We start from the raw sequence: 11868 nt of genomic DNA, 5'->3' as shown, positions 1-11868 counted from the left end.
TGTTTTTCCTACAACATGGGGTATTTTTTTACAAAAAAAAAAAAAAAAGCAGCCAGGTGGGGACCGAAGTGAATCGTGGGGACCACTGTCAGGTCCCCACGGGTCCAAATGCATGTTACAGGTGTGGGGTTAGGTTTAGGACCAAGGTTTAGGTTAGTTTTAGGGTCAGGTAAGTTTCTGTGAGGTTAATTTTAGAGTATATGGTCAGGGTTAGGATATAAAGTCTAAAAAACATAAAAACATGAATGGAAGTCAATGGAAGGTCCCCACGGGGTCGAGACACAAACGTGTGTGAGAGTGACAGAAGGGTGGGTGGGGGAATAGTAATAATAATAGTAAACAAATAACTGTGGGTAATTTTCACATTTTTGTTTAAAACACCCACACCTGTAACGTCACTGACATCCCACCAGACTGTCTAGTGAAATGTGTGCTCATTTAATGTTTTACTTTTTTAAAAATAATGTAAACCTTATTTTCACAGCCTGTAATCTACATTTCAGATATGTTATTATCATTTCTTGTTAAACTCAACCTGAGCGGGTTGATATAACTTATTCCGATTTGCAGTGTTGGAAAATGTGTTTCCTACATAGAAAATAAATCCATTAAAGTTTTCTGTATCTGCAGTGGTTTGTTTTAAAATCCAAAATGTTTTTCCTTATTCCTGAAAAAAACAATAGGAACATATTCAGCATGTTTTTGTTGTTGATTGGAGAGCTTCATAATTTGTTTCACTATTATTAAAGTTTGACCTCATGAACAATATGTACTTTTCTAATTTAGTACAGCTGAATGAAGTGTCACATAGCTGACATCATTTGAACCAGATTAGAGAGGTGATTAATTCCTGGGTAATTACTTGCAGGGCTTGAAACGAGCCTCACATCATGCCGTTAATCTTGCATTGAACTGTTTTATTTTCTGAACAGATCACTTTCACACAGGACCCATGTCTGCATCCCCTTTACCCCCAAAAACTGGTACCAGGAAGCTCAGATGTAAAACAAGGAAGCAGAGGGAAACACACAGCGGTGCTCTCAGKCTCCCACAGACACGACAGCGAGCTCCACTGTGATCACACACTCATCAAACTCGTATTATTATCTCAGGAAGGAGGGTGAAAATAAGCCTCCGCCTCCGTTTCTTCCCGTGTCAAAGGCCACAGAGTTCGTTCAGAAGAAGCAGTCAGGTGCATTACAGCAGATCACTTCTTATCTGTGAAATGCACGCATTTCACGCTTTTATCAACACATACTCAATAGTGCAAACAGACAACACCTGCAAACAGCCCCAAGCATTTTCTAAATGTTTAACTAAAGCTCATATATCAAAGGAAAGCGTTATGTGTGGTTTTTATCTTTTTAACAACCCCTTTGTAGACATTATCCTAAACAAGATTTAACAAAATTCTCTAAAACGACATGTTTGAGGTTTTGGAAACACTCACCTAAAGTTAAGTTGATTAAGCAGCCCCATTCGTTTAATTAAATAACTTTAAATACTCGGCATTTCCTTCGGTGACACTTTGCTCCGCTCATCTGACCGACACAGCGGCGCTGACTTCAGGCCACGCCCCCACATTCAACATCTGTRAGGAGCAGCCAATCAGATCACGTCAAGTCCAGGCCGCGCCCATATCTGCATCCGCCCGCAGGACGTCAGCCAATCACATTACTTACATGAGTCATTGTTAATTCTACTAGACTGTCAAAGGTTTTTTTTWAWYCYTTTTTTTTTTTTTTTGCATACACGCTTTTTCCTCGCTGACATGTAAATGAATGAATCTATTCAGCATGGAAATGTAACATGTTACTGAGCAACCAAGTCTGTATTTAAACTGGGATTAAACAAAAATGTCAGCATTACAGCTATTTATTTCAGTGTGAGACTGAAAGGGACTTTATTTTTTGTCTCACAGTATGGCATAAAAAAACATAACTCCAGTATAAACGTTTTTCAGTATAAACTCATGTGACTGAAGTCATAATTAAAGGGATGTTTGTCCATTTTAAAGTGGTGTTCTGTGAATATTCACAATTAATATCTTACCTGTTGTAGATAGATGTTTGAATGGCCGCAATTTGAAAAAAGTGGTTTGACCCTGACAGCCAACAGCTCATCCGAGTGCAGCCAAGACCAAAGTGGACTGCTGCCACCAACTATAGCAACTTTTTATGATGAATTTTATTCTGACATAAAAGCATATATTATTTTTTAACAAGCAGTAAATTCTCCAAACCATGTTTATTCAAATCTACAACAGGTCAGGTACAAATTATCCATTCTTTTTTCTGCAGAAGTCAAAACAATCAAAATATTGTCATTAACCTGTCACTATATTTGCTGCCCAGCTACATCTGACGGGACTGCTCAAGAGGAAATCACATCTCACACCATGTAGGTTACATTAGAATGTAATATTATGAAAAGTACCATAAAAAGGAAATAAAGCTGCAGCCGAATCGTATYCACTGAAACCAAAAAGTGACTACCAGACAGATAAGAAAGCAGAAGCTGGAGGATTAACTGCAGCACTAAATGTTTTCTCAGACACAGAAACTACTACAGTTCGATGCAATAGAATGACATGTAACAGTAAAGGAACAACAAAGGCCCGTATTATGTTTTGTCAGCGGCGAAGATGAAAATGTGAAAATAATTATAGGCGTTATTCAAATAGGTCACAATTAAAATATGAAGAAGTCAATCTGTCAAATGGGTGTTACTTTGTCAGCTTTATTTTTGCTAAAATTCCTTGGACATTCCAAAACATACAACATAAGATAATATTACTTTAAAACTGGTATAAGAAATAAAGGGAAAAGGCATTTTTAAATCAAGGAATGCTTTAATTTTTACCATTGATTACGTCTTATATTATACCCTGTTGGGATCTGGTCTCATAAAAAATTCATTGCATTGAAGATATTATATACATTTTAATAATCAGATTTTAACATTTTCAGTATCACTGTAGAAAAGATAAAGGCAGTGATGTCAGGTGTTTACATAAAATAAACAAAAATTAAATGTACCTGGTTCAATGTTCAGGTTACTGAACCTGATTTATTGTGCCAAACTGCAACGTTATTTTCAATCAAGTAATTAGGACTTTATTTATTTACAAAAATAAAAATACAAAATTTCTTTTCATGTCTTTTTTTTACATCAGAAAGTGCAATAAATCAGTAACATGGGAGGATGTACATCTGCATGCATTTTACAGCACCATAATATAATCTGTGTCATTTGAGAAATAATGATTAGGTTATTTATAACATATATTACAACAATTAAACAGACAAGTTTGAACAAGTCAAAACTGTCCTAATGTGCGCTCAAAGTAGTATATTGAAAAGTCAACATCGCTCCCTGCTGGTCATATTTATTATTGCGTTTTAACTAAAAACATTCCATTATAAAAGGCATAAAAATGTTGCTGTTTAAAATGTATAGTTTACAAAAACTTATCTTTAAAGCAAAACATGTACAAACTGTATATTTATAGTGTGCATTCTCAGATAGTCTCAGGTTTTCACTCTTATTGAAGCTGAGGAGTTTTTGGCGACAGCTTGAGGCCAAAAAAAGGAGAAAAAATAATATGTATTAAAAGAAATTTCATATTCTCTTCCTAGGACCCTGAACCAGCATATTTATACACTCAAATCACAAATAGCTAGAAGACACTCTAGCATGACTGAGGTTAAAGTCAGTTCTGTCTGCAAACACAAAAAGAGGAGCTGAAACCTGAAGAATGAAAATTGAAATAGTTTCCTTCATTTGAACAAAATATTGCTTTGTGTTAAACAACTGTATAGCAGAGGTTTTTTTTTTTTGTCTGAAGTCATTCTTGGTTTCCCATGTCTTAACTGATTTGAATGCAGCCAGAGCCGAGTTTCTGCATGAAGTATTCAGGTTTCCAAAAGTTGCATTGCACCGTTGTTCAAGTCCTGCACCGTGTGCAGACTGTCTTCCTCTGCAATTTGTGCAACATTTACAACATCAGTGCTAAACGTTTTGAGTCCATAAAAACCAGGGAGGAGGGATCTCAGGGAAGAGCCCCGCTGAAGGTGACGACGGGCAGGCAGAGGAGGGAGCAGAAGGTAGGGTTCAGAGGCTGAATCTGAGCGGAAGTCTGACATTTTCTCAACCTCCAGTCAGTGGAGCTGTCAGGTTTGTAGCAGACTGATACGTCACACCTTGAAGAGACGTGCAGACAGAAACATGGGGTTAGAAAAAAAAAACACTGCTGAGCTCAGAGGTGGGTGTAAACTGAGGCCCATGATGCAAGGTGAGCCAAAACTACAAGAAGGAAGAAACCATTAATGTGCTGAAAGACCATTTCTCTAAAAATACAGAAATTTCAGTCATTTGGAGGCAGTGTTCTGAGTAGAAGTTTAAAAATTAAAATCTTACTGGTTAAAAAAACGTTTTTTGAATGAAAAGTTTGTAAAAACAGAGTTTACGTTGGATAGGAGTAAGAATGAGCTTCACATTATAACACCTTAGTAAAAAGGACGGTCCGTGCCTCAGCAGGACTGAGGAGCCCACAGACTCGTCTGAACAAGACCAAGATTTAAGAGGATTGTTGCCGTCTTAAAACGGCTCCAGACTGCACAGGAAGTGCTACTTCTAGCTGCTGCCGCTATGAATAACCATCAAAGTCTATGTAAATAAAATTGTGTAGCTGAAGCTGCAGAAAAGTCTATGAAACTAATATGAAATGAAATGTTTTCAGAACCTGTTTCATGGGTTTGATTTWAAAAAAATCTACCAAAGAATGTCTAAAAAGCAATGTCTGTCTTTCATTTGTTCATTTTTATAGATTTTTTTTCAGATTCTAGTTATTTCTGTGACCATTGAGAGTTTTTCTTTCATTGAACAATGGGTACAGAGTATTTTTTTTTTCCAAATTTGTATATTTATGCTTTATAGCAGTTTTTTTTGTTTTGTTTTGTTTAAGAGGTAGACACACATTTCTTATCACTAGCTATGTTTACATGCACAAAATTCTTTGATCAGATTGAAATGTATTCTGATTAAATAATCCGAATGTATCATTTACATGGGCACAATCCAATCATTATGACCGTTTACATGCACCAGGCTTTTRTTCTGGATGTAAGTCAGCAGACATGYGCAGTCAGGTCAGGTTTCCACAATCAGAATAAAATGATTGGATTAAGTGTTTACATGCCCGCTGTTCGGATTATCAATCGACATAAACCACCTCTCTCRTTTCGATTACAAATTCCTTCAGATCAAGCTGAATCGGGTCAGAATAATCCGAATGGGATTTCTCAAGCCATTTGGGTCTGGGGACCCCTTACAAGAGCAAAAAAAATTCCAGGGAACCCCTCATAAACCCCATGCTGTTTTAAAAGATAATTTATTGTCAATTCAACCCCTAAATGCCATGGGAATGTATATTTTATTAAGTTTATTATGTTCGTTTTATTAGTTCATTGCTCTCCAGGCATTTTTAAAAACAAAACCAAATTAAAATTTTAGTAAAACTTTTTGAGGACACCCCAGACACCTCTCGCGGACCCCAGTTTGCATTTTTATTCTGAATGGCAGTTTAATCTGATTACTTATGTCCATGTAAATGTAACTAGTGTCTCCATGAGTGTCTCAGTTTCATACCTTTTGACACTTTGTAGTATCTTCTTCTCATCCTGGTCCAAACACACAGCAAATGTTGTGTTTGTGGTCCCACTGACCTGCACTTTGTCCACCTTCACCTCCGTTACAGTCAGTTGCTGCAAATGTGAGCAAAACAAAAACACAATCAGTTGTTTTAAACAACTCTATTAAGTGATATTTAACACCACAGAATGTTGCTGGAGTTAGTCTAGTGTAATTGTAAACCTGTGATTTTAAAAACAGGTCAACAATCTGCTCACAACTCAAGATTGAAAGATTGAACACACTGAGCTATAAAATAAAATCATGCTTTTGCCAAAGCGTACACAAGCAAAACAAATGCGAGTGCTTCCTGTGAGTTGTGGCTTCTATTTTTTTAATTTCCCCAATCGAGCGGTTTGTTGAAAAATCTGCTCTCACACGAGTTTGCTTTGTGAGACGAAAAAGTCATGCCGGAGGCTGAGATGCTATCGAGGACTTATTTAGGTCTACGCCTTTGAAGGCGACAYGCTGCGATGTTTGTGTGACACGACAACACGGAGCCGCTCAGACCACAAACCACTGAGACAGACTGATGTCATATCTGGAGCTCACCTGATTGTAGCCCTTCTTGCTTTTGCAGTTTTGTCTCTTCAGGACCTCGGTCATGGTGAGCTGCAGGCACTCCATCTTTGAGTCTGGAAGAGATTTAAGCAAACGTTTAAATCCTCTTCGGGCAGCGTTGTCTTTTTGCAAAGGCTGCAAAAATCTGCACTGGAGATAAAGTCTAGCTACTGTAAATAGTTGTGCGGGGGGAAGTAACAACATTCTTTTTCTAATTAAAACAAAAATTTCAGATCAGTAAATTATAAAAAAACAGGTTTTGTTTGGACTGATTAATAACACAACCTCAGAAGCATTGTGGCTTTGTGTTTGTTAATCAATATTTTTTTAACACGTCCTACTTACAGTCACGTGAAAAAGAAAGCATGCAACTTGAAACAATACAATTTGCTTACTGAAATCAAAACCAACACAGGAAATGTTTTTTTCTTTTTTTAAAACACACAATGCAAATTCTCTGAAACAAAAACTAAATGCTACATCTTTGACTATTAGCGACATACCGAGCTCCTCAGGGTTCTTGCACGCTTTGCTGAAGTTGACTGAAGTGCAAACTTTGGTTTCTCTCTTCCACTGACTTCTCCCACTAATAACCACCTGAGAGAGAAGAAGAGATGAACATAAGCTTGCAGTCATGAAGGAGAAGCTGATAAATTGATAAATCGGGTAGTGAAAGGTTTCATTGGGCAACTCGACTCACTTCAGGGAACACAGGTGTGGTCGGGTTTTTATCACTTWCTGTGTGTGCTGTGGGTTTTTCAAGAATGCTCAGTACGTATGAACCACATTGTTCTGTCATTTGTACAACACACTGTGTTCAACCATCCATCCATCCATTCATCCATCCATCCATCCATCCATCCATCCATTTACTCCGAGTCGGGTCGCAGGGGCAGCATGAGCAGGGTTGAATTTTGTGTAATTGTGCCCCTAGCAGAAAACTCACATTCCCACCCTCCTAACTCTCAGATAGTTTGTGACTCCAACAGTCTCAAAGAAACATGAAACTTCTCTTAAAGGCTCAAATAACTAACTAAAACAAAATGCATTATAAAATTCCATATTTGAACGCAAACAAGCATAAGATCGGTAGCAGCTCCTGATAATGTAATCTTACTCTGTTGTACACCATCTCCAGCATGAGAGGCACAGCTTCTCTGTCTCCATCAATGCCGAACCGTTTACTCGCTGCACCTAAATGAAAAAAAAAAAAAAAACATTCAAACATGCAGTTACCAACAATGGAGTAGCAGTTTGGTATTAAAGTAAGAAATAAACTAATATTTAAAGCCCTGATCTAGACTTTCTGATGAGGCAACGTTTTGTGAAAACAGCAAATAATGAAGAATATACAAGTCAGTAACTGAGGGAAGTAAGACCTAAACAGCTTTCCCTGGACTTTTATTTCTGCTCAGAAATCCCATATCAGAAGTACAAGCAGGGGTGACGAATGAAACTAGGAAAGTAGAAGTGATGTGAATCATGTTCCAGAAATAGCAGAAGTTCCTTTTCCATAAATGTGGTTTGCYCTCAGCAACATAACAAGCCATGATGTACTTTGTCGCACGAAACTTTGGACCGGTTGCTGCGATGTGTGTTTGGCCYATGATGCTCACCCATGGCTTTAATGGCTCGTGTTCCTGCGGTGTGACCCAACTCCAGGGAGTGGATGAACACCTCAGTTCTTCTCTCTCCGCTGGCCAATGTCAACTGCATWAAAAAAAGAATTCACGAATGAGCCAATGGATCTGAAACTTGGTTATTATGACTTTTTTTTGTCCTTCTATTCAAATAATGGCACAGTGGCATGAAAGAAAGTAGTTTGTGTATTTTAGTTACACAGTGTTTCTTACCTCAGCCTGATAAAGCTGGATCAGAGCGGGCCGAGCAGCAAAGCGGCAGTAGTACAACACCAAGTCAGCCAGGATGGGAAGACGCTGCTCATATGAACTATCGTAGGACTCAGACTCTGTTTTTGAGGTTTGCTGCGACAAYATTTACAGTATATTACAGTACAGCCACACAGTGAGGTGGTGGGAAAAACAAAACACCACATGTTGTTAAAAAGGTATTTATGAGGCACTAAGAGTTAATGTTCAACTTGTACCTGGCAGACGACACTGGCGGGAAGCTTGAGCAGGCTCAGGGTATTTCTTTCGTACCACGGGTCCAACATGCCCAGTAGGTGTGCAATGTCATTTGTGCTGTCACCTGTGCCCACATGGTTCTGATCCTGCATGAGGAAAACATCAAACAATCAACCCAATTAAAACTGATGTTTTATACTAAACTCTGTGACAGGTTTTCAAAAGTCAATCTTGGACATGATCTGACTTTTACACAAAAATCTGGAAAAAAAATTGACATTTTTGAAGGTTTTTTTTTTCCTAAAATATTGCTTTATTGCACATGTTGACTCATTTTGCACTGAATGAAAGGCTTTGTTAAAATCTCATGCCTCAGCAAAGCTCACGTGTCTGATCAGGAAACCTGAGCTGACTAATCAGAGCAAATAAGGCCTTTTTTTCTTTTTTTGAGAAAAGGGAAGCTGACATTTTTAAATCCWTTTCTGTAAACAGATAAAGGCAGCTAACTCGGTGCTATTGGTTTGTTTGCAGAAAACACTGATCTTTAATGAAAGTAGTGAGCAGGTGGAAGAGAACCCAGGGAGGTGAAGGTATACCCTGGACAGAGGAGGGATGAAAAGTCGATGGAAGCAAGACAGAATCAGTGTGAATCAGAGGGAGGTGGGTGGAACAGTGAAGTTACAGGGAATAAAGGTAATGAAAGTGAAGGAGTTAAAKTACCTGGGGTTAACCATTCAAAACAATGTGCAGAATACATGAGAGGTGAGCGTGCAGGCAGKGTGGAGTGAGTAGAGATGACTGTCAGGGGTGATTTGTGACAGAAAGATGARAATGTAAAAGTTTAAAAGATAGTGAGACATTGTATAATGTACAGTTTGGAGACAGTGGTACAAACAGAAAGACAAGAGMGGGCACTAGAGGTTGCAGAGAGTTTGACTTCGCCCTTCTTCCTACGGCTTGATGCGGATGCACGCGAGTACTGAAAAACAAGYCTAAGGGTCCAGMTCAGTGGACGGTCCTAAACAGATTTTCTACGAGAGATCCAAATACCCGGACAGGTGACTGACCTCATCTTTAAAGGTAAAGCTGGCTGTGTTATGAGTATCGCTGTCTGGCTGAACGCTGAGCAGAGGAATGCCTGGCCTCTCTGGTTAACCCACATTATTTAAGTTAAAAGTTAGGAAAGCTAACACCTTACTTTCCTCCTTTTCTTAAAACCTACCTTGCCAAACTTAAGTTATTTGCCTCAAATGTCTGGTATTCTACATCTAAACTTGACGTTTGTGTTCTATTTAAGTGTCTGATTGAGATGAAGCTCGAAGGGCTTGTTATTGTTGGTCCTAACTTTTATAGGAAATTGATTGCTCACAATTAAGTGTACTGTAGTGATTTTGTCTGATTATGTAAAATAAATGATCACATTTATTTATGGATCAAATCAAAATCCACTGACTCACGTAACTTATTGTGTGTCCATTCACTTTGCACTGGAAGAATATTTTACCGAAAATAGAGATCCTTGTTAAAATAATATCCTTGTAACCTTGTTATAAGAAGATATGGTTAAACTCTTACAAAATGGTAAACTTTTCATTGAGAAAGACCAAAATGGACAGGATTGGTATGTTAGAGGGACATCTTGAGATGGTTTGAACATGTGCAGAGGATTGATAACAGGCAGAATACATGTATGTTCAATCTAAAATATGGATGGGGACAGATGCAGGCTTAACATCTGTTGTGATCCYTGAAGAGAGCAATCGAAAAATGAAATGAAAATTAAATTCTAGTGTCAGTATTTTTCCAACTTACACAAGACAGGGTTGCTCCTTTCGGAGATCCAGTTTGTATCAAAGGAACAGAAGGCCTTCGATGTCCTAGTGCTAAGTCCCTCTTGACAGGCACAAAGTAGAACTCAAGTTTAAAGACTCTGGTAAGACATGGAGATGTACTCTCCTTCATCCTCAGGCTGCTGTAGGCTCGGGCCACCTTCCCTGCCACGTGATCAGCACCAAACACCACCACCCTGAGCGTGATGTTCTTACTGTCCTCATCACTGCTCAGAATAGGCCTCCTTCGAAAGCAGACATGTCGRAGAGATTGAGTTTGTAGCTTAGGTAAGGGTTCAGGACTAAATAACTTGACCTGCTGGGGCAGTGAGTTGGAACGAGTTTCTCGCCCCAATATGGGCTCCTTTGATTCAGAGTTACACAAGCTCTTGGCTCGGTAAATTGTCCGCGGTTGCTTGGGTTTGGGAAAGATCCGGTAGAAGTGCTGGCTGAGACGAGATGAGACTTTACCGGACCTCAGGGAACATTTCTCTGCCACCGGAGAGGAGCTGATGTAGTCGTCAGAATCTTCGAAGTAGTCGCTGTCCACTCCGGAGGCGACAGAGAAAAGGGACGGGGAGTAGGACTCTGAGGCCCCTGACAGGGTGGAAAACATGGAGTCTTTAGAGGTGGAGGAGATGGTGGAGAAGGTGGAAGCACGATGGTTGCYGTTGTAGCCATCGTGGACGATGGAGGCCGATACCACTCCGTGCCCCTCCTCCTCTTTCTCTACCTCATCATCTTCGTCATCGACAAACTCGACCTCCCTCTCCTCCAGAGGCTGCCCGTTAGTGACCAAATCATCAGGTTCTTGCTCCAAAAGCGTGTTGAGAACATCTGTTAAAAATAAAATACTCATAATTAGATAACAATATAGCTTGCATATATAAATAAATGGAGTATTATTGCAAATGTTACCAAAATTATCCTTTTCCCAGTGAAACATGTAAGTTTTGGCTGTAGGCAAAGGTAACGTCTGTAACATTCCTGAGAAAAGAACAAAGAAGACTTCTATCATACACAGCTCAAATGAAAAAATATTTAGATATGTTATAGTAGAGTGTCAGTATTTATTCAATAAGGATGGCTTTGCATAAGCTTTTTCGCTATTCAGATGCCATTCATCCGTTTCCATGCAATTTCTATTTGTTAGTCCTCTCACATCTTTGGAAAAAAAATATATTAAACTGTTGTGAGCCAGTGGAAGCAACTCTGCCTATTTTTAATCTTTTTTTTACACTTCTTAAACAACTAATACATCAAAATGTTGACATTCTGTCAGCCTAGATTATTAGAACAGTAAGTTTTAAATTGCTACCAGGCTTTAGAGAATAAAAGTTGATGTATGYAGTAATTTTAGGCAGCAGGAGAATTCTACCTTTCAAAACGTCTTCAGAAATCGTCAGACTTACTGTCAGACTCCCTCCCATTAGATGAGGAGATTTTCAGAGACTTTCGCAGAATCTCCAGTTCCTGGATGAYGTGACTGCGTGCATTCAGCGGGTCGCTCATTAAAGCGGCTGTCTCCAAAATGTCGCTCACCGCACAGAAAATTTCTTCCAAGGTTTTTACAGTTCTCGCCTGCAAAAGTAGCAATGTTACCACAAACAGAATTTACTGGTGTTCCATTCTCTTAAAGGGGCAATATCATGTAAAATCAACTTTTTTTGAGTTTTATATCATGTTATAAAGTTATACTC

At 38.8% G+C, this 11868-nt stretch overlaps 2 protein-coding genes across 2 annotated transcripts in view; both read right to left on the bottom strand.

Moving 5' to 3' along the window:
- The window catches only part of pik3r6 (phosphoinositide-3-kinase regulatory subunit 6), a gene marked incomplete at its 3' end in the record, with an annotated part of 16703 nt that extends 14949 nt beyond the window's left edge, over positions 1 to 1754 (bottom strand). Inside the window, 1 exon segment of the mRNA XM_014004842.1 lies at positions 1451 to 1754.
- Positions 1755 to 2831: 1077 nt separating this feature from the next.
- The window catches only part of pik3r5 (phosphoinositide-3-kinase, regulatory subunit 5), a gene marked incomplete in the record, with an annotated part of 16514 nt that continues 7477 nt past the window's right edge, over positions 2832 to 11868 (bottom strand). Inside the window, 11 exon segments of the mRNA XM_014004985.1 lie at positions 2832 to 4202; positions 5650 to 5765; positions 6244 to 6326; positions 6756 to 6849; positions 7370 to 7446; positions 7869 to 7962; positions 8106 to 8237; positions 8360 to 8485; positions 10152 to 11005; positions 11087 to 11155; positions 11581 to 11749. Of these exon segments, the coding sequence (XP_013860439.1) occupies positions 4052 to 4202; positions 5650 to 5765; positions 6244 to 6326; positions 6756 to 6849; positions 7370 to 7446; positions 7869 to 7962; positions 8106 to 8237; positions 8360 to 8485; positions 10152 to 11005; positions 11087 to 11155; positions 11581 to 11749 (1965 nt within the window).

The sequence above is a fragment of the Austrofundulus limnaeus genome, unplaced genomic scaffold, assembly GCF_001266775.1.
Source record: "Austrofundulus limnaeus strain Quisiro unplaced genomic scaffold, Austrofundulus_limnaeus-1.0 Scaffold27, whole genome shotgun sequence".
Taxonomy (NCBI): Eukaryota; Metazoa; Chordata; class Actinopteri; order Cyprinodontiformes; family Rivulidae; genus Austrofundulus; species Austrofundulus limnaeus.
This window is presented reverse-complemented; position numbering and strand designations above follow the sequence as displayed.